Consider the following 24,973-nt stretch of genomic DNA (forward strand, 5'->3'; position numbering starts at 1 on the left):
AACGAAGTCACCTGGGCTCATGCATTAGACGTCAGCTCGATCCAAAAGCTTTTGTATTTTCTGTGTTTTATCCTAATTTTTTGATAGTTACAAATTTTTCCACAACCCTCGGCTCTTCCATCAGGGGCACTGCTCCTGGGCCTCTGTATTATCTCATTCAGGATTAACTTTGGCTGTCTTGCCTTTGGGATATCAGAGGTCATACTTCAAATAGGAGACATAAAAAAGATGCAGAATGAATTTTTACACGGGCAGATAGTGATAGGAGAAGGGGGAGTGGTTTTAAACTAAAAGTGGGGAAATTTAGACTAGATGTTAGGAGGAAATTCTTCACTTAGAGGGCGGTGAGGCCCTGGTACAGACCTGCCCAGAGAAGCTGTGGATGCCCCATCCCTGGAAGAGTTCAAGGCCAGGCTGGATGGGACTGTGGGCAGCCTGGTCTGGTGGGAGGGGTCCCTGCCCATGGCAGGGAGTTGGAACTGGGGATCTTTAAGGTCCCTTCCAACCCAAACCATTCTGTGATTCTGTTTGTAGGAAATATAACCACAAAAAAGCTAGCCAATAGTCATGTATTTATGTCTGAACAATAAAGGATGGGGGGAGAGGGGGGGAGGGGGACGAGACGACACACAACACACATGTCCTTCTTCTTCATGTATTTATAGCTCCCTTTCCATGTCAAATTGTAGTTGTAGGTTTGTGTGGCTGGAGACTGCACATAAATGTTTAGCTGAACAGCCCAATTTTCCATCATTAAAAAATAAGCAGCAGTATCCCAAGAAACCTACCACAGTTAAAAAAACAACCTGAAAGTCAAAACATATGCAGGTGGGGTCAGAAACACAGGAGCCTGTTGACAAAGTGTCAGTGTTTTGCAGATTTATGTCTGTGCTCCTTGCACTCTTTCGAGCTCTGTCTTTACCTATTCCTGCAGTCAGACCCTTGGGTAATACCTTGTTAACAAGGTTGTTTTTCTCCTAACCTTCACTTTCACCGAAGCTGACAGTAGCCTATTGGAGAAAGGTTTTATTGCTGCTTCTTTTCTCTACTGTTCTTTCCTCATCTACGTCATTCAACTTTTAATAACATAATAGAGAGTATTGCTCTGTGGTCCTTGCTGTCTCAGAGCTCAATTTTAATTGACCTCATTCTTTCACCACCATGGCAGACTCCTACACATGGTGCTGTCCAGGTGGATTTCTTTCTGCGTGCCTAAGTTAAGGGACACTACCTGAGAAACATTTTATGTGAAGGCTGCCTTTCAGGCAGACAAGAACTGCTGTTACAATGGGTTGTCCTTTATTGCAGATATTACATTTTTCTGGTCTCAATTTTTCTGGCGTGAGCACAATGTTCTTCATTCAGTCCTGGTATATGTTGTCTGATGTGGTAACTTTGAGTCTTTTCAACAATGACACATAAACTTAGGGAAACTTTGGGGAAATGCTGCATGATTCACATAAATGAAACAGGCCTAGTACTTATGTCAACAGTCTCTTCAGGGATAATATGAGGAACACAGGCTTCCAGAAGGTCTCTAGAATATTGAAGACTACCATGAGGATGTAGAAATGGAGAATACCTCGAGCTACAAATGATTACACAAACAAGTACACTTCTATTATAACTCAGTTTCTAATTGTTTTGCTATGTCTGCATTCCCTGTACGAAGTAGAATATAGAGATAGACAAGACAGGATGAAAAAAGGATAAGAAAAAACAGGATGAAAAAAAATAAAGATGCATGACTGCACATGCAAATCTGTAAAACTCTGGATTGTAATGGGTGAAAAGTCTCAGATTAGTTTGTAACCATTGCCATCATATTTAGAAACTGTACTGCCATTAAGCAGTCACTTCAGCATAGAGTGGGATACAATCAAACCTTCTGCAAATTTAAGCTGGGGTTTTCAGCTGCAGTTTTCAGAACCAGAAAATGCTAGTGGTGCTATCAGTAATTCATGTGACTTGTTTTATTTTTCATATGGTGAGTTTATTGTGAATTCAGAATACAGACAGTGTTTTAATGATACATATGAAGGCTGTCACATATGCACTCTGGTTTTGGCTGTGCACTTGAGAGAAGCATTAATATAAACAAAGAGGTAAATAATTATGTACATCTCCTTTCCCAGAAAATCTTTGAAGCAATTCCACCAAAATGTGGCAGATCATTCTGTGCATTTATCTATCCAGTAAATATACACATAAAAATTTATTTATCCAAATTTTTATAATTATTCTTTACCACCATGTTTTATTTTGGTACCTTAAAAATGTGAATTAATTTTTTGGTCTTGAATTTATTGATTTATTTTTGACCTTTTATGGCTAAATATGACCCACCACAGTAACCAAAAAATGAGAAGAGAGGAAGGGGTAAAGACTTAGTCTCTCTACACTAGTATTTTGTTTTCATTTTGCATTTTTAAATGACTGTGGAGTATATGCATTACCTTAGCTGAAATAAAGAAAAATAGTTTAGTAAGAAAGCAAAAATAGGTCAGAAATGTCCAAAATCTAAACAGGTAAGTATAATTCTCATAGTACTAGTTTATACTCTGTTTGCAAATAATCTATAATCTAATCATAACTGGAATTGTTTTGAGAAGCATATTTAACAAGTTCCTATGTTGTCATTGAGTCTTTTCAATAGTTTACTTTCATGGTTCAGGCATCTCCTCAGACTTTATTAAAACTATGAACTTCCCTGTATCTGTAGTAGTTGTTGCCTTTGGGGCAGATTTGGATAAAATAGTATTTTTATTACTGCACAGTATAGCACATTCATGTGTATGAAAATTTAGAAGTGGTAAATCCTGTTCAGTCAACAGTTTATATAAATATCAACTTTGAGTTTTGTTCAATTTTTGACGACTGGAAAATCAGGAAAACATTTTTTCTCTTTTTCTCTCTCTCTTTTTTTTTCTGTATAGATTATTTTATTTTCACTGAGGGTGTTGAGAGAAGACAGTCTTCATTTGGTTGTATCTCCAGAAATATTAGATTGACTATCTTTTTCTTCCTCCAACAAGATTAGTTCAGTCCTTGCTGAAGATGTAACGATAGTTCGAGAAACTGGAACATTAGATGAGGTCCCATCAATTTCAACTTTTTCACCCTCTGTTGCTTCTTTAGGTGATAAGGTTTCTTGTGCATCAAAAAATACTTCAGGTTTATCTGATGGGCTATCTTCATCTGAGATTCTTCTCTCTTTATGACCTATCTCTTCTTTGTCAACAGTCTTAGCTTTTTTGGAAGGAGACGAGAAACCAAGCTTGGGAAATCTAAACCATCCAGTTTTTTCTGTTTGCTTAGAAGAATCACTAACTGATGTGTCACTTGGTTTCATATCTTCTGGTTTCATTTCTTCTATTTTTTTTACTTCTGTTTTTGAATCTGAGCTTGTTTCATCACCAGAAGATGAAAAGCCAATACTTGGAAGCCAAAATTTGAATCTTCCAGGAGATCTTTTACTATCAGGTTTTTCTTTTTCGTTAGTTATGTATTTTTCCTCATCTTCTAGTGCTTCAGCTACATCCTCATCTTTAGAGAGAGGAGCTGCAGTTATTTCCTCTGGTGACTTATCAGGATGACTCTCCTCAGGTTTACCGGAGGGCTTTACTTCAACGGTAAATGTTTTTAACTTTGGCAAACCTATCACTCTACTAGATTCTTCAGTCTCACTGTGAGGTTTATCACATGGTTTAATCTCAGCACTGCCAGGCCTCTGTACATCTGCTCCAAAGCTTTCACCAGAACATTTCATTGATGCATCTTCCACTGAAGATGGCTGCTGGACTAGCACTTCTAAGTCACTATGTGATTCAGGCAACTTCACCTTGAGCAATGAGAATCCCAAAGTAGCAGTTTTAACTTCAGATGAAAGAATCTCTGATTCTTTCACTATCTCAGTAGTGTAAATTTCACACCTTTCAATAGCAACATGTTCAGGTTCTACTATCTCACTCACTTCTTGGCCTTCTACGTATGACCAATGAATGTCTTGCCCCACATTTGGAAGGGAGGAATCTATGGTAGCAGTCATCTGTGCTGTTTTAACGTCAGGTTCGGTCAGAGTTAGAATTTTGCTTTTTGCTTTTTGAATATTGCCCTCTAGAATCTCTGGTGTTTCTTCGGGGACAGCAGAACTTGCTTGCAGATGCACCACTTCAATGTCAGAAATAGTTCTTTTTTGATCCAGTACTACTTTTGACACTGAAACATCAGCTTCAGTTGGGAGAGCTTTGAAAGTGAATCTCGGTATTTTTAGCTTGGGAATTTTTATATTTACTTCCGGGCCATCTTGTGATTTGTCCATTGTTTCCTCTGTTATTCTAGCAGATGAGTCCATATGATCTCGAGTTGGACTTGTCAGGCCAATGGATCCTTCTAATTTTTGAAACTGCATTTCTGCTGTGCCTATTTCAGTTTCAGACACTGAAATAGCTTCTGACTTTGGCAAATTGATATCATCTTCTAAACCCTTTACTTCTGAGTGCAACACTCCGAACTTTGGAATCTTAAACTTGTATGCTTTAATTTTACTTGTTTCTGCTCTGTCTTCTACTTGCTCTTCCACATTTGCAGACATGTCCTTTTCAACACTTTTTTTCACTTGAAATTTCATTTCAGGATCTACTCTGGCAATTTTAACATCCATTTTCACACCTGGAACTTCTACCTTTATATCTTCCAGCTTAGCTACAACATCTGTTGTAGACCATTCACACGTGGGCCATTTTAACTCACTGTCTTTTCCTGTAATTTTCATCTCACCTGTCTTTATCTTTCCTGTATTAATCACTGCCCCATGATTTTGAATGTCTCTCTCTCCCTTTGAAAGGCTAACATCTGCTCTGTCCTGTGTTCCGTCCAGAGTAATTTCAGCTGATGATGTTTTAAATTCTGCACTTGAAGCCTCTAGTTCAGTGGTACTTTCAACCTTTGGGATCTCTGTATCCTGTGATTTGACTTTATGCTCTTGAAGAGACAGAGTACATATAGAGAGCTTACTTGGTGAACTGCTGTCTCTGTCAATTTTTGAAGCACTTACTTCTGGTTTAGATAATTCTGTTGAAGACACTATGAATTCTGAAGCGTGCATTTTTTGTCCTTCAGCACCACGCTTAACTATGTCTGCATATGTTTCAGTTTTTGGAATATTCACTCTACTATCTGTTCTTTCTGCAGATAATGAAGTATCTCCTTCCATCTTTGGCAAGCTAACACCAGAACCCTTCACAGATTCTCCTGATTTTTGAATCCCTTCTTTTCCAATAGTAATTTCAGCAACTGCATGTGGTAATGAGAAGGTATCTTCAGGAATAGTTGTTTCAGTATGTACTTTGGCAGAGGGAATGCCTGCCTGAGTTTTTTCCAGACTTCTTTCAACATCAGCATCACCTTTTTTTTCCTTTAAGGATGTCCGGCCAAATGCAGGTATTCTGAATTTTGGCATTTTAAACCATCCCTGTTGTTCTTCAGTCTGAGCTTCTTCAGCTTTAATTTCATGTTCTTTTAATTTGACTTCTTTCTCCTCAGGGCTCTCAGTATCTTCCTCTGTCATTGGTTCAGACACTGTCTTGGGGCTTACGTCTACCTTTGGAGCTTCAGTGCCAGCTGTCAGAACTTGAGGTGTTTTTGCTTTACAAGCATAAATCCCTAATCCAAGATCTGGTGTATCAGATGTAAATTCTGATGCTGGCACTCCCACAGCAATGTCAGCAATTTCTGTTGTCATTTTTAGCTGGGGTAGCTCAGCTTCTATTTTTGGAGAGCTGATCTCTGACTCTGGGCTTTTCCCTTTTGTTAGGGAGATTCCAAACTTTGGCTTCTGGTATTTGGGCATTTTAATCTTCCCATCAGGACCTTCCACTTTCATCTTTCTTTCATCCATAACTAATGATCCTTCAGTTGCTGTTTCAGGGCTCCTCAGTTCAATTGCAGTTTCTCCTTTGGAGTACTTAATACCTGTTTTTTGAATGAAATCCTCATCAGAACTTGGTTTTAGGACAACCTGTTGAAAACTCCCCTCTGAGGCAGGCACAGCAGCATCAATCTTTGCTGAGATGGCTCCCTTGTCAGTCTGGGAGGCTCCAATTTCTGTTTTGGAAAACTCTAACGTAGGGATCTTAGCTGCAGCTGGTTTTATGCTGATTTGTGCCCCTTCTTCTGTCCTTTTGGAATGACTTCTTTCTATATCAGGTATCTGTATTGAATCATCTCCATCTTTTTGTGTTTTAGGAATAGTAGCACCAGCTTCAACTTTTGATGAGTGTGTCTGCGATTTGGGAACCTTGATCTTGGAAAGTGAAATTTTAGGCATGACAAACTGAGGCTTTTTAATTGGACTTTTCTGTTCATCTTTTCCTGCAGATATTTCCAGATCAAGGGCTGGCTTAGGACCTTGGTCATCAGTTGCGGTTCCTCCTACTTCTGTGTCTATTCTGCCTGATTTTACAGCAAGTTTATTATCTTCCAAAATTGCTCCAGAATCCGGCTTAACAGTTGTTTCCTTCTTTGGGGACCAATTGAAGGATGGAAGTTTGAATTTTGGCATTTTGAAATGTCCTTCTTTCTCTTCTCCATCTCCATCTGCATGCTTTATTTCCTCTTTAATTTTTAGTGCTGTATCTGAATCCTGAATATCACTGTCTGTCTTTGGGATAGAAATGTCACCTGATGGGAGGTGAACATCAACTTCTGGTGCCTTATTGTCAGTTTTGGTTGTTTTGAATTTAGGGCTGGATGTTTCTGTTCCTGCACCACATTCCACCTCTAAATTTGGTGCTTCCATGGCAACATCAGATATTTCTATTGTTGCTTTTAGTTGGGGAACTATGGCTTCTGATTTGGATTGGCTGACCTCCTTTTCTGACCCTTTCCCTTTAGAATGTGTCATGCCAAACTTTGGCATTTGGAATTTAGACAATTTTGTTTTCCCTTCAGAACCTTCGGCTTTTATTTCTACACCCCCCACATCAATTTCACTTTCAGCACTTGTCTCAGAACTCTTCACCTCAAAGGAGCCTTTAGCCATCATCTTAGTATCTGAGGTAGAGAGGCTGGCATCATCAACAGCTGATTTCAATGTTAAGCCATCTTTTTCACATACAGGAAGTATGACCTCACCTGTAGGCATGCTAGTATCCACTTCTATTTTGGGAGCTTTGACGTCTGATTTGGAAAATTCCAAAGTTGGAACTCTAACTTTTGGCATTTTTACACCCATTTCTGCCCTTTCTCCACTACTCTCTTTCTCAGATTCCTGTACTGAAACATCTCCATCTTTTTCTTGTTTGGGATCACAAACATCAGTTTCTAGTATGGGCAGAGACACCTGGACTTTTTGACCCTTTGCTTTAGACAGTGAGATCTTTGGCATGATAAATTGGGACTTCTTGTTTTTTCCCTTTTCACCATCTTTTTCTGTTGCTGTATCCAATTCCATATGAAGGTGTTGATTCTCAGGGATAATTAGTGTTAACTTAGATTCTGTGTCTCCGGATGAAATAGACACATTGGATTCTTCCAGATGTCCCTCAGCTTCAGAAGGAGCAATAGCTTCTTTCTTTGGGGACCAACTAAATGAAGGTAGTTTGAATTTTGACATTTTAAATTTGCTTTCTTTCTCCTCAGTGTCCTTCTCTCCTGAAATTAATTCCTGTTCTGTCTTGCACTTTGGGCCATGGATTTCCATTTCTAATTCTGGCATGGTATCTTCTGTTGATGGGAGACTGATATTCAACTTTGCTGCATCCGTAACACATTCGGGTGAAGGCTTTTGTAACTTGACACCTAATTCTGCATCAGGAATCTGAGATGGATATTCAATATCAATATCAAACATATCAGATGTTATCTTTTCCTTGCCAATTTCAGATTCCACTTTGGAAACAATGTCACTTTCTGATGGCTTTCCCTTAGACCAAGAAATTCCAAATTTTGGTTTTCGGAATTTAGGTATTTTAACTGTATATTCTGTGTGTCCAAGACATATTTCAGCTGTTGCTGTTTTCATTTCTGGCTTCATAATTCCTTCCTCCCAAGAACCATCTTCATGCAAAATTTCAAAATCTGTTACTGAAACATTCATATCAGCAAGAGATGATATTTTTGATTCAGATTCTTCAATATTCATTTGATATTTAGTAAGAGTTACATCCCCCTTTGATAAGGGTGAATCCTGCTCAAATTTAGAAGAACTAATATCAACCTTTGAGAAACCCAAGCTAGGAATTCTAAACTTACTACTTTTAGGAGCATTATCTCCCTTAATATCAGGAAATACATTAGAATCAAGACTGCCAGAAATCACTGCAGGAGATGCCTCTGTTACAGAATAACAACTAGATTCTGATTCAGAAACTTCCATAACAGACTTACTCTGTAGATGCTGCTTAGAACTTTTAGGAAGTGAAACCTTAGGAATTCTAAATAAAGAAGTCTTAGATTTAGTAACAGCCTCCTCCTTCACAGAGGATGTACCAAGACCAACATCAATACCAGCCGCTTGGATCTCGGCCCCGGGCAGGGTCACCTCAACGTCGGCGGTTCCTGAGGGCGCCGTCACTTGGGGCTCCTTGAGGCTCACGTCCACATCGGCGGCCACGGTGCCCTTGGCCTCTCTGCTGCTGGACCAGCCAAAGGAAGGCATGCCGAACTTGGGCATTTTGAACTTGCCGTCCTTGGCCTTCGTGGCCTCCTTCTCCGGGGCTTTTGCTTCCCCTTCGAGGGCGAGCGCCGCCTCGGGCGCCTGCAGCTCGACGCTGGCCTTTGGAAGGGTGACGTCGACGGAGGGCAGGCTGATGTCCACCTTGGGAGCTTTGGGCATTTTGAGGGAGGGCTTTTCCAGCTTCCAGCCAGCCCCTTCGGTCTTGGCACCAGCAACGTCAGCTTTGAGGCCCAGTGCAGGGCCTTCCCCTGCCACCGTCACGGTGCCGGAGGGCAGGTCGACCTCAGCGGTGGGCAGGCTGACCTCGCCTTCGGGCCCTTCCGCCTTGGGCGCCGACACTCCGAATTTGGGCTTGTCGAACTTGGGCATCTTAAACTTCCCTTTGAGGCCCGTGGCTTCCAGCTCGGCTCCGTCGAGCGAGCCTTCGGCGGAGGGCACTTTCACGTCTACCTCGGGTGCCTGGAGGTCAAGGGAGCCTTCCACGGAGGGCAGCTTGATGTCGGGCGCCGAGATGCTGATGTCGACGGCGCCGGCCTTGACCTCTGCCTCTGGCAGGCTGGCCTCGACTTTGGGCAGGCTGACGTCCGCCTCGACTTTGGGAGCCTTGACGGTCGGCTTGGAGAAGGCCACGCTGGGCACCTTGACTTTTGGCATGTGTATTTTCATGCCGCTGCCCTCCACTTTGCCGGCAGCCACGTCCAGGCTGCCTTCGGCGTCGGGGCCGTGCAGGGTGAGCTCGCCCTCCGGGATTTCGGCCTGGGCTTTGGGCACGGAGATCTCGCCCTTTGGCAGGCTGACCTGCACGTGGGGCGCTTTGACTTTGGGCAGCTTGACGCTGGGCATCTTGACGTCGGGCATTTTGAAGCGTCCTTTCTCGCCGTCTCCGCCGGCGGCTGTCTCGATGGTCACGTCGACGCCGGGAGCTTGGATCTCGGCCCCGGGCAGGGTCACCTCAACGTCGGCGGTTCCCGAGGGCGCCGTCACTTGGGGCTCCTTGAGGCTCACGTCCACATCGGCGGCCACGGTGCCCTTGGCCTCTCTGCTGCTGGACCAGCCAAAGGAAGGCATGCCGAACTTGGGCATTTTGAACTTGCCGTCCTTGGCCTTCGTGGCCTCCTTCTCCGGGGCTTTTGCTTCCCCTTCGAGGGCGAGCGCCGCCTCGGGCGCCTGCAGCTCGACGCTGGCCTTTGGAAGGGTGACGTCGACGGAGGGCAGGCTGATGTCCACCTTGGGAGCTTTGATGTCAGCTTTGGGCATTTTGAGGGAGGGCTTTTCCAGCTTCCAGCCAGCCCCTTCGGTCTTGGCACCGGCAACGTCAGCTTTGAGGCCCAGTGCAGGGCCTTCCCCTGCCACCGTCACGGTGCCGGAGGGCAGGTCGACCTCAGCGGTGGGCAGGCTGACCTCGCCTTCGGGCCCTTCCGCCTTGGGCGCCGACACTCCGAATTTGGGCTTGTCGAACTTGGGCATCTTAAACTTCCCTTTGAGGCCCGTGGCTTCCAGCTCGGCTCCGTCGAGCGAGCCTTCGGCGGAGGGCACTTTCACGTCTACCTCGGGTGCCTGGAGGTCAAGGGAGCCTTCCACGGAGGGCAGCTTGATGTCGGGCGCCGAGATGCTGATGTCGACGGCGCCGGCCTTGACCTCTGCCTCTGGCAGGCTGGCCTCGACTTTGGGCAGGCTGACGTCCGCCTCGACTTTGGGAGCCTTGACGGTCGGCTTGGAGAAGGCCACGCTGGGCACCTTGACTTTTGGCATGTGTATTTTCATGCCGCTGCCCTCCACTTTGCCGGCAGCCACGTCCAGGCTGCCTTCGGCGTCGGGGCCGTGCAGGGTGAGCTCGCCCTCCGGGATTTCGGCCTGGGCTTTGGGCACGGAGATCTCGCCCTTTGGCAGGCTGACCTGCACGTGGGGCGCTTTGACTTTGGGCAGCTTGACGCTGGGCATCTTGACGTCGGGCATTTTGAAGCGTCCTTTCTCGCCGTCTCCGCCGGCGGCTGTCTCGATGGTCACGTCGACGCCGGGAGCTTGGATCTCGGCCCCGGGCAGGGTCACCTCAACGTCGGCGGTTCCCGAGGGCGCCGTCACTTGGGGCTCCTTGAGGCTCACGTCCACATCGGCGGCCACGGTGCCCTTGGCCTCTCTGCTGCTGGACCAGCCAAAGGAAGGCATGCCGAACTTGGGCATTTTGAACTTGCCGTCCTTGGCCTTCGTGGCCTCCTTCTCCGGGGCTTTTGCTTCCCCTTCGAGGGCGAGCGCCGACTCGGGCGCCTGCAGCTCGACGCTGGCCTTTGGAAGGGTGACGTCGACGGAGGGCAGGCTGATGTCCACCTTGGGAGCTTTGATGTCAGCTTTGGGCATTTTGAGGGAGGGCTTTTCCAGCTTCCAGCCAGCCCCTTCGGTCTTGGCACCGGCAACGTCAGCTTTGAGGCCCAGTGCAGGGCCTTCCCCTGCCACCGTCACGGTGCCGGAGGGCAGGTCGACCTCAGCGGTGGGCAGGCTGACCTCGCCTTCGGGCCCTTCCGCCTTGGGCGCCGACACTCCGAATTTGGGCTTGTCGAACTTGGGCATCTTAAACTTCCCTTTGAGGCCCGTGGCTTCCAGCTCGGCTCCGTCGAGCGAGCCTTCGGCGGAGGGCACTTTCACGTCTACCTCGGGTGCCTGGAGGTCAAGGGAGCCTTCCACGGAGGGCAGCTTGATGTCGGGCGCCGAGATGCTGATGTCGACGGCGCCGGCCTTGACCTCTGCCTCTGGCAGGCTGGCCTCGACTTTGGGCAGGCTGACGTCCGCCTCGACTTTGGGAGCCTTGACGGTCGGCTTGGAGAAGGCCACGCTGGGCACCTTGACTTTTGGCATGTGTATTTTCATGCCGCTGCCCTCCACTTTGCCGGCAGCCACGTCCAGGCTGCCTTCGGCGTCGGGGCCGTGCAGGGTGAGCTCGCCCTCCGGGATTTCGGCCTGGGCTTTGGGCACGGAGATCTCGCCCTTTGGCAGGCTGACCTGCACGTGGGGCGCTTTGACTTTGGGCAGCTTGACGCTGGGCATCTTGACGTCGGGCATTTTGAAGCGTCCTTTCTCGCCGTCTCCGCCGGCGGCTGTCTCGATGGTCACGTCGACGCCGGGAGCTTGGATCTCGGCCCCGGGCAGGGTCACCTCAACGTCGGCGGTTCCCGAGGGCGCCGTCACTTGGGGCTCCTTGAGGCTCACGTCCACATCGGCGGCCACGGTGCCCTTGGCCTCTCTGCTGCTGGACCAGCCAAAGGAAGGCATGCCGAACTTGGGCATTTTGAACTTGCCGTCCTTGGCCTTCGTGGCCTCCTTCTCCGGGGCTTTTGCTTCCCCTTCGAGGGCGAGCGCCGCCTCGGGCGCCTGCAGCTCGACGCTGGCCTTTGGAAGGGTGACGTCGACGGAGGGCAGGCTGATGTCCACCTTGGGAGCTTTGATGTCAGCTTTGGGCATTTTGAGGGAGGGCTTTTCCAGCTTCCAGCCAGCCCCTTCGGTCTTGGCACCGGCAACGTCAGCTTTGAGGCCCAGTGCAGGGCCTTCCCCTGCCACCGTCACGGTGCCGGAGGGCAGGTCGACCTCAGCGGTGGGCAGGCTGACCTCGCCTTCGGGCCCTTCCGCCTTGGGCGCCGACACTCCGAATTTGGGCTTGTCGAACTTGGGCATCTTAAACTTCCCTTTGAGGCCCGTGGCTTCCAGCTCGGCTCCGTCGAGCGAGCCTTCGGCGGAGGGCACTTTCACGTCTACCTCGGGTGCCTGGAGGTCAAGGGAGCCTTCCACGGAGGGCAGCTTGATGTCGGGCGCCGAGATGCTGATGTCGACGGCGCCGGCCTTGACCTCTGCCTCTGGCAGGCTGGCCTCGACTTTGGGCAGGCTGACGTCCGCCTCGACTTTGGGAGCCTTGACGGTCGGCTTGGAGAAGGCCACGCTGGGCACCTTGACTTTTGGCATGTGTATTTTCATGCCGCTGCCCTCCACTTTGCCGGCAGCCACGTCCAGGCTGCCTTCGGCGTCGGGGCCGTGCAGGGTGAGCTCGCCCTCCGGGATTTCGGCCTGGGCTTTGGGCACGGAGATCTCGCCCTTTGGCAGGCTGACCTGCACGTGGGGCGCTTTGACTTTGGGCAGCTTGACGCTGGGCATCTTGACGTCGGGCATTTTGAAGCGTCCTTTCTCGCCGTCTCCGCCGGCGGCTGTCTCGATGGTCACGTCGACGCCGGGAGCTTGGATCTCGGCCCCGGGCAGGGTCACCTCAACGTCGGCGGTTCCCGAGGGCGCCGTCACTTGGGGCTCCTTGAGGCTCACGTCCACATCGGCGGCCACGGTGCCCTTGGCCTCTCTGCTGCTGGACCAGCCAAAGGAAGGCATGCCGAACTTGGGCATTTTGAACTTGCCGTCCTTGGCCTTCGTGGCCTCCTTCTCCGGGGCTTTTGCTTCCCCTTCGAGGGCGAGCGCCGCCTCGGGCGCCTGCAGCTCGACGCTGGCCTTTGGAAGGGTGACGTCGACGGAGGGCAGGCTGATGTCCACCTTGGGAGCTTTGATGTCAGCTTTGGGCATTTTGAGGGAGGGCTTTTCCAGCTTCCAGCCAGCCCCTTCGGTCTTGGCACCGGCAACGTCAGCTTTGAGGCCCAGTGCAGGGCCTTCCCCTGCCACCGTCACGGTGCCGGAGGGCAGGTCGACCTCAGCGGTGGGCAGGCTGACCTCGCCTTCGGGCCCTTCCGCCTTGGGCGCCGACACTCCGAATTTGGGCTTGTCGAACTTGGGCATCTTAAACTTCCCTTTGAGGCCCGTGGCTTCCAGCTCGGCTCCGTCGAGCGAGCCTTCGGCGGAGGGCACTTTCACGTCTACCTCGGGTGCCTGGAGGTCAAGGGAGCCTTCCACGGAGGGCAGCTTGATGTCGGGCGCCGAGATGCTGATGTCGACGGCGCCGGCCTTGACCTCTGCCTCTGGCAGGCTGGCCTCGACTTTGGGCAGGCTGACGTCCGCCTCGACTTTGGGAGCCTTGACGGTCGGCTTGGAGAAGGCCACGCTGGGCACCTTGACTTTTGGCATGTGTATTTTCATGCCGCTGCCCTCCACTTTGCCGGCAGCCACGTCCAGGCTGCCTTCGGCGTCGGGGCCGTGCAGGGTGAGCTCGCCCTCCGGGATTTCGGCCTGGGCTTTGGGCACGGAGATCTCGCCCTTTGGCAGGCTGACCTGCACGTGGGGCGCTTTGACTTTGGGCAGCTTGACGCTGGGCATCTTGACGTCGGGCATTTTGAAGCGTCCTTTCTCGCCGTCTCCGCCGGCGGCTGTCTCGATGGTCACGTCGACGCCGGGAGCTTGGATCTCGGCCCCGGGCAGGGTCACCTCAACGTCGGCGGTTCCCGAGGGCGCCGTCACTTGGGGCTCCTTGAGGCTCACGTCCACATCGGCGGCCACGGTGCCCTTGGCCTCTCTGCTGCTGGACCAGCCAAAGGAAGGCATGCCGAACTTGGGCATTTTGAACTTGCCGTCCTTGGCCTTCGTGGCCTCCTTCTCCGGGGCTTTTGCTTCCCCTTCGAGGGCGAGCGCCGCCTCGGGCGCCTGCAGCTCGACGCTGGCCTTTGGAAGGGTGACGTCGACGGAGGGCAGGCTGATGTCCACCTTGGGAGCTTTGATGTCAGCTTTGGGCATTTTGAGGGAGGGCTTTTCCAGCTTCCAGCCAGCCCCTTCGGTCTTGGCACCGGCAACGTCAGCTTTGAGGCCCAGTGCAGGGCCTTCCCCTGCCACCGTCACGGTGCCGGAGGGCAGGTCGACCTCAGCGGTGGGCAGGCTGACCTCGCCTTCGGGCCCTTCCGCCTTGGGCGCCGACACTCCGAATTTGGGCTTGTCGAACTTGGGCATCTTAAACTTCCCTTTGAGGCCCGTGGCTTCCAGCTCGGCTCCGTCGAGCGAGCCTTCGGCGGAGGGCACTTTCACGTCTACCTCGGGTGCCTGGAGGTCAAGGGAGCCTTCCACGGAGGGCAGCTTGATGTTGGGCGCCGAGATGCTGATGTCGACGGCGCCGGCCTTGACCTCTGCCTCTGGCAGGCTGGCCTCGACTTTGGGCAGGCTGACGTCCGCCTCGACTTTGGGAGCCTTGACGGTCGGCTTGGAGAAGGCCACGCTGGGCACCTTGACTTTTGGCATGTGTATTTTCATGCCGCTGCCCTCCACTTTGCCGGCAGCCACGTCCAGGCTGCCTTCGGCGTCGGGGCCGTGCAGGGTGAGCTCGCCCTCCGGGATTTCGGCCTGGGCTTTGGGCACGGAGATCTCGCCCTTTGGCAGGCTGACCTGCACGTGGGGCGCTTTGACTTTGGGCAGCTTGACGCTGGGCATCTTGACGTCGGGCATTTTGAAGCGTCCTTTCTCGCCGTCTCCGCCGGCGGCTGTCTCGATGGTCACGTCGACGCCGGGAGCTTGGATCTCGGCCCCGGGCAGGGTCACCTCAACGTCGGCGGTTCCCGAGGGCGCCGTCACTTGGGGCTCCTTGAGGCTCACGTCCACATCGGCGGCCACGGTGCCCTTGGCCTCTCTGCTGCTGGACCAGCCAAAGGAAGGCATGCCGAACTTGGGCATTTTGAACTTGCCGTCCTTGGCCTTCGTGGCCTCCTTCTCCGGGGCTTTTGCTTCCCCTTCGAGGGCGAGCGCCGCCTCGGGCGCCTGCAGCTCGACGCTGGCCTTTGGAAGGGTGACGTCGACGGAAGGCAGGCTGATGTCCACCTTGGGAGCTTTGATGTCAGCTTTGGGCATTTTGAGGGAGGGCTTTTCCAGCTTCCAGCCAGCCCCTTCGGTCTTGGCACCGGCAACGTCAGCTTTGAGGCCCAGTGCAGGGCCTTCCCCTGCCACCGTCACGGTGCCGGAGGGCAGGTCGACCTCAGCGGTGGGCAGGCTGACCTCGCCTTCGGGCCCTTCCGCCTTGGGCGCCGACACTCCGAATTTGGGCTTGTCGAACTTGGGCATCTTAAACTTCCCTTTGAGGCCCGTGGCTTCCAGCTTGGCTCCGTCGAGCGAGCCTTCGGCGGAGGGCACTTTCACGTCTACCTCGGGTGCCTGGAGGTCAAGGGAGCCTTCCACGGAGGGCAGCTTGATGTCGGGCGCCGAGATGCTGATGTCGACGGCGCCGGCCTTGACCTCTGCCTCTGGCAGGCTGGCCTCGACTTTGGGCAGGCTGACGTCCGCCTCGACTTTGGGAGCCTTGACGGTCGGCTTGGAGAAGGCCACGCTGGGCACCTTGACTTTTGGCATGTGTATTTTCATGCCGCTGCCCTCCACTTTGCCGGCAGCCACGTCCAGGCTGCCTTCGGCGTCGGGGCCGTGCAGGGTGAGCTCGCCCTCCGGGATTTCGGCCTGGGCTTTGGGCACGGAGATCTCGCCCTTTGGCAGGCTGACCTGCACGTGGGGCGCTTTGACTTTGGGCAGCTTGACGCTGGGCATCTTGACGTCGGGCATTTTGAAGCGTCCTTTCTCGCCGTCTCCGCCGGCGGCTGTCTCGATGGTCACGTCGACGCCGGAAGCTTGGATCTCGGCCCCGGGCAGGGTCACCTCAACGTCGGCGGTTCCCGAGGGCGCCGTCACTTGGGGCTCCTTGAGGCTCACGTCCACATCGGCGGCCACGGTGCCCTTGGCCTCTCTGCTGCTGGACCAGCCAAAGGAAGGCATGCCGAACTTGGGCATTTTGAACTTGCCGTCCTTGGCCTTCGTGGCCTCCTTCTCCGGGGCTTTTGCTTCCCCTTCGAGGGCGAGCGCCGCCTCGGGCGCCTGCAGCTCGACGCTGGCCTTTGGAAGGGTGACGTCGACGGAGGGCAGGCTGATGTCCACCTTGGGAGCTTTGATGTCAGCTTTGGGCATTTTGAGGGAGGGCTTTTCCAGCTTCCAGCCAGCCCCTTCGGTCTTGGCACCGGCAACGTCAGCTTTGAGGCCCAGTGCAGGGCCTTCCCCTGCCACCGTCACGGTGCCGGAGGGCAGGTCGACCTCAGCGGTGGGCAGGCTGACCTCGCCTTCGGGCCCTTCCGCCTTGGGCGCCGACACTCCGAATTTGGGCTTGTCGAACTTGGGCATCTTAAACTTCCCTTTGAGGCCCGTGGCTTCCAGCTCGGCTCCGTCGAGCGAGCCTTCGGCGGAGGGCACTTTCACGTCTACCTCGGGTGCCTGGAGGTCAAGGGAGCCTTCCACAGAGGGCAGCTTGATGTCGGGCGCCGAGATGCTGATGTCGACGGCGCCGGCCTTGACCTCTGCCTCTGGCAGGCTGGCCTCGACTTTGGGCAGGCTGACGTCCGCCTCGACTTTGGGAGCCTTGACGGTCGGCTTGGAGAAGGCCACGCTGGGCACCTTGACTTTTGGCATGTGTATTTTCATGCCGCTGCCCTCCACTTTGCCGGCAGCCACGTCCAGGCTGCCTTCGGCGTCGGGGCCGTGCAGGGTGAGCTCGCCCTCCGGGATTTCGGCCTGGGCTTTGGGCACGGAGATCTCGCCCTTTGGCAGGCTGACCTGCACGTGGGGCGCTTTGACTTTGGGCAGCTTGACGCTGGGCATCTTGACGTCGGGCATTTTGAAGCGTCCTTTCTCGCCGTCTCCGCCGGCGGCTGTCTCGATGGTCACGTCGACGCCGGGAGCTTGGATCTCGGCCCCGGGCAGGGTCACCTCAACGTCGGCGGTTCCCGAGGGCGCCGTCACTTGGGGCTCCTTGAGGCTCACGTCCACATCGGCGGCCACGGTGCCCTTGGCCTCTCTGCTGCTGGACCAGCCAAAGGAAGGCATGCCGAACTTGGGCATTTTGAACTTGCCGTCCTTGGCCTTCGTGGCCTCCTTCTCCGGGGCTTTTGCTTCCCCTTCGAGGGCGAGCGCCGCCTCGGGCGCCTGCAGCTCGACGCTGGCCTTTGGAAGGGTGACGTCGACGGAGGGCAGGCTGATGTCCACCTTGGGAGCTTTGATGTCAGCTTTGGGCATTTTGAGGGAGGGCTTTTCCAGCTTCCAGCCAGCCCCTTCGGTCTTGGCACCGGCAACGTCAGCTTTGAGGCCCAGTGCAGGGCCTTCCCCTGCCACCGTCACGGTGCCGGAGGGCAGGTCGACCTCAGCGGTGGGCAGGCTGACCTCGCCTTCGGGCCCTTCCGCCTTGGGCGCCGACACTCCGAATTTGGGCTTGTCGAACTTGGGCATCTTAAACTTCCCTTTGAGGCCCGTGGCTTCCAGCTCGGCTCCGTCGAGCGAGCCTTCGGCGGAGGGCACTTTCACGTCTACCTCGGGTGCCTGGAGGTCAAGGGAGCCTTCCACGGAGGGCAGCTTGATGTCGGGCGCCGAGATGCTGATGTCGACGGCGCCGGCCTTGACCTCTGCCTCTGGCAGGCTGGCCTCGACTTTGGGCAGGCTGACGTCCGCCTCGACTTTGGGAGCCTTGACGGTCGGCTTGGAGAAGGCCACGCTGGGCACCTTGACTTTTGGCATGTGTATTTTCATGCCGCTGCCCTCCACTTTGCCGGCAGCCACGTCCAGGCTGCCTTCGGCGTCGGGGCCGTGCAGGGTGAGCTCGCCCTCCGGGATTTCGGCCTGGGCTTTGGGCACGGAGATCTCGCCCTTTGGCAGGCTGACCTGCACGTGGGGCGCTTTGACTTTGGGCAGCTTGACGCTGGGCATCTTGACGTCGGGCATTTTGAAGCGTCCTTTCTCGCCGTCTCCGCCGGCGGCTGTCTCGATGGTCACGTCGACGCCGGGAGCTTGGATCTCGGCCCCGGGCAGGGTCACCTCAACGTCGGCGGTTCCCGAGGGCGCCGTCACTTGGGGCTCCTTGAGGCTCACGTCCACATCGGCGGCCACGGTGCCCTTGGCCTCTCTGCTGCTGGACCAGCCAAAGGAAGGCATGCCGAACTTGGGCATTTTGAACTTGCCATCCTTGGCCTTCGTGGCCTCCTTCTCCGGGGCTTTTGCTTCCCCTTCGAGGGCGAGCGCCGCCTCGGGCGCCTGCAGCTCGACGCTGGCCTTTGGAAGGGTGACGTCGACGGAGGGCAGGCTGATGTCCACCTTGGGAGCTTTGATGTCAGCTTTGGGCATTTTGAGGGAGGGCTTTTCCAGCTTCCAGCCAGCCCCTTCGGTCTTGGCACCGGCAACGTCAGCTTTGAGGCCCAGTGCAGGGCCTTCCCCTGCCACCGTCACGGTGCCGGAGGGCAGGTCGACCTCAGCGGTGGGCAGGCTGACCTCGCCTTCGGGCCCTTCCGCCTTGGGCGCCGACACTCCGAATTTGGGCTTGTCGAACTTGGGCATCTTAAACTTCCCTTTGAGGCCCGTGGCTTCCAGCTCGGCTCCGTCGAGCGAGCCTTCGGCGGAGGGCACTTTCACGTCTACCTCGGGTGCCTGGAGGTCAAGGGAGCCTTCCACGGAGGGCAGCTTGATGTCGGGCGCCGAGATGCTGATGTCGACGGCGCCGGCCTTGACCTCTGCCTCTGGCAGGCTGGCCTCGACTTTGGGCAGGCTGACGTCCGCCTCGACTTTGGGAGCCTTGACGGTCGGCTTGGAGAAGGCCACGCTGGGCACCTTGACTTTTGGCATGTGTATTTTCATGCCGCTGCCCTCCACTTTGCCGGCAGCCACGTCCAGGCTGCCTTCGGCGTCGGGGCCGTGCAGGGTGAGCTCGCCCTCCGGGATTTCGGCCTGGGCTTTGGGCACGGAGATCTCGCCCTTTGGCAGGCTGACCTGCACGTGGGGCGCTTTGACTTTGGGCAGCTTGACGCTGGGCATCTTGACGTCGGGCATTTTGAAGCGTCCTTTCTCGCCGTCTCCGCCGGCGGCTGTCTCGATGGTCACGTCGACGCCGGGAGCTTGGATCTCGGCCCCGGGCAGGGTCACCTCAACGTCGGCGGTTCCCGAGGGCGCCGTCACTTGGGGCTCCTTGAGGCTCACGTCCACATCGGCGGCCACGGTGCCCTTGGCCTCTCTGCTGCTGGACCAGCCAAAGGAAGGCATGCCGAACTTGGGCATTTTGAACTTGCCGTCCTTGGCCTTCGTGGCCTCCTTCTCTGGGGCTTTTGCTTCCCCTTCGAGGGCGAGCGCCGCCTCGGGCGCCTGCAGCTCGACGCTGGCCTTTGGAAGGGTGACGTCGACGGAGGGCAGGCTGATGTCCACCTTGGGAGCTTTGATGTCAGCTTTGGGCATTTTGAGGGAGGGCTTTTCCAGCTTCCAGCCAGCCCCTTCGGTCTTGGCACCGGCAACGTCAGCTTTGAGGCCCAGTGCAGGGCCTTCCCCTGCCACCGTCACGGTGCCGGAGGGCAGGTCGACCTCAGCGGTGGGCAGGCTGACCTCGCCTTCGGGCCCTTCCGCCTTGGGCGCCGACACTCCGAATTTGGGCTTGTCGAACTTGGGCATCTTAAACTTCCCTTTGAGGCCCGTGGCTTCCAGCTCGGCTCCGTCGAGCGAGCCTTCGGCGGAGGGCACTTTCACGTCTACCTCGGGTGCCTGGAGGTCAAGGGAGCCTTCCACGGAGGGCAGCTTGATGTCGGGCGCCGAGATGCTGATGTCGACGGCGCCGGCCTTGACCTCTGCCTCTGGCAGGCTGGCCTCGACTTTGGGCAGGCTGACGTCCGCCTCGACTTTGGGAGCCTTGACGGTCGGCTTGGAGAAGGCCACGCTGGGCACCTTGACTTTTGGCATGTGTATTTTCATGCCGCTGCCCTCCACTTTGCCGGCAGCCACGTCCAGGCTGCCTTCGGCGTCGGGGCCGTGCAGGGTGAGCTCGCCCTCCGGGATTTCGGCCTGGGCTTTGGGCACGGAGATCTCGCCCTTTGGCAGGCTGACCTGCACGTGGGGCGCTTTGACTTTGGGCAGCTTGACGCTGGGCATCTTGACGTCGGGCATTTTGAAGCGTCCTTTCTCGCCGTCTCCGCCGGCGGCTGTCTCGATGGTCACGTCGACGCCGGGAGCTTGGATCTCGGCCCCGGGCAGGGTCACCTCAACGTCGGCGGTTCCCGAGGGCGCCGTCACTTGGGGCTCCTTGAGGCTCACGTCCACATCGGCGGCCACGGTGCCCTTGGCCTCTCTGCTGCTGGACCAGCCAAAGGAAGGCATGCCGAACTTGGGCATTTTGAACTTGCCGTCCTTGGCCTTCGTGGCCTCCTTCTCTGGGGCTTTTGCTTCCCCTTCGAGGGCGAGCGCCGCCTCAGGCGCCTGCAGCTCGACGCTGGCCTTTGGAAGGGTGACGTCGACGGAGGGCAGGCTGATGTCCACCTTGGGAGCTTTGATGTCAGCTTTGGGCATTTTGAGGGAGGGCTTTTCCAGCTTCCAGCCAGCCCCTTCGGTCTTGGCACCGGCAACGTCAGCTTTGAGGCCCAGTGCAGGGCCTTCCCCTGCCACCGTCACGGTGCCGGAGGGCAGGTCGACCTCAGCGGTGGGCAGGCTGACCTCGCCTTCGGGCCCTTCCGCCTTGGGCGCCGACACTCCGAATTTGGGCTTGTCGAACTTGGGCATCTTAAACTTCCCTTTGAGGCCCGTGGCTTCCAGCTCGGCTCCGTCGAGCGAGCCTTCGGCGGAGGGCACTTTCACGTCTACCTCGGGTGCCTGGAGGTCAAGGGAGCCTTCCACGGAGGGCAGCTTGATGTCGGGCGCCGAGATGCTGATGTCGACGGCGCCGGCCTTGACCTCTGCCTCTGGCAGGCTGGCCTCGACTTTGGGAGCCTTGACGGTCGGCTTGGAGAAGGCCACGCTGGGCACCTTGACTTTTGGCATGTGTATTTTCATGCCGCTGCCCTCCACTTTGCCGGCAGCCACGTCCAGGCTGCCTTCGGCGTCGGGGCCGTGCAGGGTGAGCTCGCCCTCCGGGATTTCGGCCTGGGCTTTGGGCACGGAGATCTCGCCCTTTGGCAGGCTGACCTGCACGTGGGGCGCTTTGACTTTGGGCAGCTTGACGCTGGGCATCTTGACGTCGGGCATTTTGAAGCGTCCTTTCTCGCCGTCTCCGCCGGCGGCTGTCTCGATGGTCACGTCGACGCCGGGAGCTTGGATCTCGGCCCCGGGCAGGGTCACCTCAACGTCGGCGGTTCCCGAGGGCGCCGTCACTTGGGGCTCCTTGAGGCTCACGTCCACATCGGCGGCCACGGTGCCCTTGGCCTCTCTGCTGCTGGACCAGCCAAAGGAAGGCATGCCGAACTTGGGCATTTTGAACTTGCCGTCCTTGGCCTTCGTGGCCTCCTTCTCCGGGGCTTTTGCTTCCCCTTCGAGGGCGAGCGCCGCCTCGGGCGCCTGCAGCTCGACGCTGGCCTTTGGAAGGGTGACGTCGACGGAGGGCAGGCTGATGTCCACCTTGGGAGCTTTGATGTCAGCTTTGGGCATTTTGAGGGAGGGCTTTTCCAGCTTCCAGCCAGCCCCTTCGGTCTTGGCACCGGCAACGTCAGCTTTGAGGCCCAGTGCAGGGCCTTCCCCTGCCACCGTCACGGTGCCGGAGGGCAGGTCGACCTCAGCGGTGGGCAGGCTGACCTCGCCTTCGGGCCCTTCCGCCTTGGGCGCCGACACTCCGAATTTGGGCTTGTCGAACTTGGGCATCTTAAACTTCCCTTTGAGGCCCGTGGCTTCCAGCTCGGCTCCGTCGAGCGAGCCTTCGGCGGAGGGCACTTTCACGTCTACCTCGGGTGCCTGGAGGTCAAGGGAGCCTTCCACGGAGGGCAGCTTGATGTCGGGCGCCGAGATGCTGATGTCGACGGCGCCGGCCTTGACCTCTGCCTCTGGCAGGCTGGCCTCGACTTTGGGCAGGCTGACGTCCGCCTCGACTTTGGGAGCCTTGATACTGGGCATCTTGACGTCGGGCATTTTGAAGCGTCCTTTCTCGCCGTCTCCGCCGGCGGCTGTCTCGATGGTCACGTCGACGCCGGGAGCTTGGATCTCGGCCCCGGGCAGGGTCACCTCAACTTCGGCGGTTCCCGAGGGAGCCGTCACTTGGGGCTCCTTGAGGCTCACGTCCACATCGGCGGCCACGGTGCCCTTGGCCTCTCTGCTGCTGGACCAGCCAAAGGAAGGCATGCCGAACTTGGGCATTTTGAACTTGCCGTCCTTGGCCTTTGTGGCCTCCTTCTCTGGGGCTTTTGCTTCCCCTTCGAGGGCAAGCGCCGCCTCAGATGCCTGCAGCTCGACGCTGGCCTTTGGAAGGGTGACGTCGACGGATGGCAGGCTGATGTCCACCTTGGGAGCTTTGATGTCAGCTTTGAGGGAGGCTTTTTTCTCCAGAACTTCCTGTGCTGTCATTGTAACAGTGGTTTTTCCTTTTTTTGCTTCTGAACGTTCATTTTCTGATTTGTTTACATCAGTTTTGTATTTTGTTATTTCTATGTTTTCTTTTGGAATCTCTGTGTCTTGTTTAAATAATCCTTTTTTTGTTAATTTTATCTTTTTTTCTTTCATTTTTATTTCTCTTTCGTCTTTTGGTTTTCCTATTTGAGACATAGATTCTTCTGTTTTCTTGGATTGTGTACTGGGTTCACCCATTTTTACTTCAATATCTGGTTTTGTAGGCAGTATTTGTCCAGTTATTTTTTCCAAATGCATGTCTGGCGATGACTTTTTTATATGTTGCTTTTTTAATGTTGATAATTCATCTCCTACTGTCTGTTCGATATTTTTTTCACTTATTTTTTCTTTGGATATTCCTATTTCCATTTCAGCACTTGGAACATTCATATCTTCTCCTGATATGCTCATTTCCATTTTTGCACCTTCTTTTAGGGATGGCACCTTTGCTTCTTTGTCCCTTAACTGACTGTAAGGTTCCCCTGTCTCATCCTTTGCAGTTGCCCAGGTAAATGTAGGCAGTTTAAACTTTGGTAGTCTGAATTTGCTTTCTTTTCCTTCCGTATCCTTTTCACCTGTCTTCATGCCAATATCCATCTTCAAGTCTTTATCACTTGTGGGCATATCATCCTCTGTCTGTGCCTTTTTAACAATATCATCTGATTCAACTGTGCTGTCTTCTCTTGATATTTTAATGTCAGCTTTAGGTATTTTGGCAATCTTGAATGATGGTATTTGCATTTTCAAAGTAGATTCTTCTGATTCTGCATCAGGTATGTGAGTTTTCACTTCTAACTTCCTGCCTACCTCTGTAATTTCATCAGCTGTTGTTTCTGGTACAGAACGCGGAACATCGCTTTCTGGTTTGGTTAAAGTGTTCTCAGTATCTGGCTCTTTTCTTTTGGGCACTGAAATCTCAGATTTTGTTTTCTGAATTTTTAGTATTTGTGTGTCATCTTCCATTTGCTTTTCTTCTGTTTCCAGTATGTCAGGTGTGTGTAATTCTGCTTTAGCAGTGCCTATTTCTAGACCTCTTACCTGTATGGATCCTTTTGCTGCATGATCCATTATGTCTATGTTAATTCCACTTTCTCCTTCTGTTTTACCAGCTGTTCCTTTCTGTTTCTTTTTCCGTGATTTTGATGAGGCTTGTGGTAGTTGTTTAGTTGGGCTTTCTTTCAGATCTGCTGCTTCTGAACTGGGCTTCAGTACCTGTGTTGTTACAGCTGGTCCTTCAGGTACAGTAATCTTCAATGCTGATTTCTTTTCCTTTTCTGTTTTAATGCTTATTTCAACTTCAGGGCATTTTTTTTCATGAGTGGGAATACCGTTTTTCATATCTTTTAAGTCTTTTGTTAAAGTTTCATGTAACTCCTCTGTTTTCATTTCATAAGCAGGAGATGTGGTATATTCAACAGTCAGTATTTCAGGACTTTCCATGCTGATATCTTCTTTATGTATCTTTTGTCTTTCAGATAGCAGTGTAGCTTTTATTTCTTTTTTTTGCTTGTCTTGAGATTCTGCTTTGGATCTGTGCATTTTGAATCCAATACTAGGGAACTTCAGTTTCTTTTGGCTTCCTTTTTTTTCTTTAATATGAACGTCTTGTTGAAATTGAGACTCTGTGTCTGTGCTTGTAGGGGAAATATCCTGTATAGCAGGCTCATATGCATCAGATGTACTATGAGATCTTCTGTGTCCCAATATCTTTTTATTTTTAATTGACTGGAATTTTGGCCATGACAGTCTATCTTTTTTAGGTCTCTTGCTTCTTCCTACCCTTTGGTTTACAATTAATGTTTCCCTGTCTTCTTCTGAAATAGTTTTTCCTGAAATACGCAGCGTTTCTTCAGGAATGCTTTCACTGAGTTCTTTTTCCTGAAAGAACAAATATAGTTGGTAGATTAAGAGTAAACTAAATATAGATGCAAGACAAAATAAAATATAGACAATAAAATATATACTATAAAATATGTAGAGAAATGAGCTTTGTATTCACATTATCTACTTCTTAAATTAAAAAATCCTGAAAATGGAGGA

General features: G+C 53.4%; 1 protein-coding gene across 3 annotated transcripts in view; it reads right to left on the reverse strand.

Moving 5' to 3' along the window:
* Positions 1 to 2,301: 2,301 nt before the first annotated feature.
* AHNAK2 (AHNAK nucleoprotein 2) overlaps positions 2,302 to 24,973 on the reverse strand; it is a 72,958-nt gene continuing 50,286 nt past the window's right edge. For all 3 annotated transcript variants that reach the window (XM_066998441.1, XM_066998440.1, XM_066998442.1), the window contains exon 7: positions 2,302 to 24,811. In XM_066998441.1, the coding sequence (XP_066854542.1) occupies positions 2,978 to 24,811 (21,834 nt within the window). In that variant the 3' untranslated portion in view covers positions 2,302 to 2,977. The remainder of the gene's footprint in view (positions 24,812 to 24,973) is intronic.

The sequence above is a fragment of the Anser cygnoides genome, chromosome 5 (genome assembly GCF_040182565.1).
Source record: "Anser cygnoides isolate HZ-2024a breed goose chromosome 5, Taihu_goose_T2T_genome, whole genome shotgun sequence".
NCBI lineage: Eukaryota > Metazoa > Chordata > Aves > Anseriformes > Anatidae > Anser > Anser cygnoides.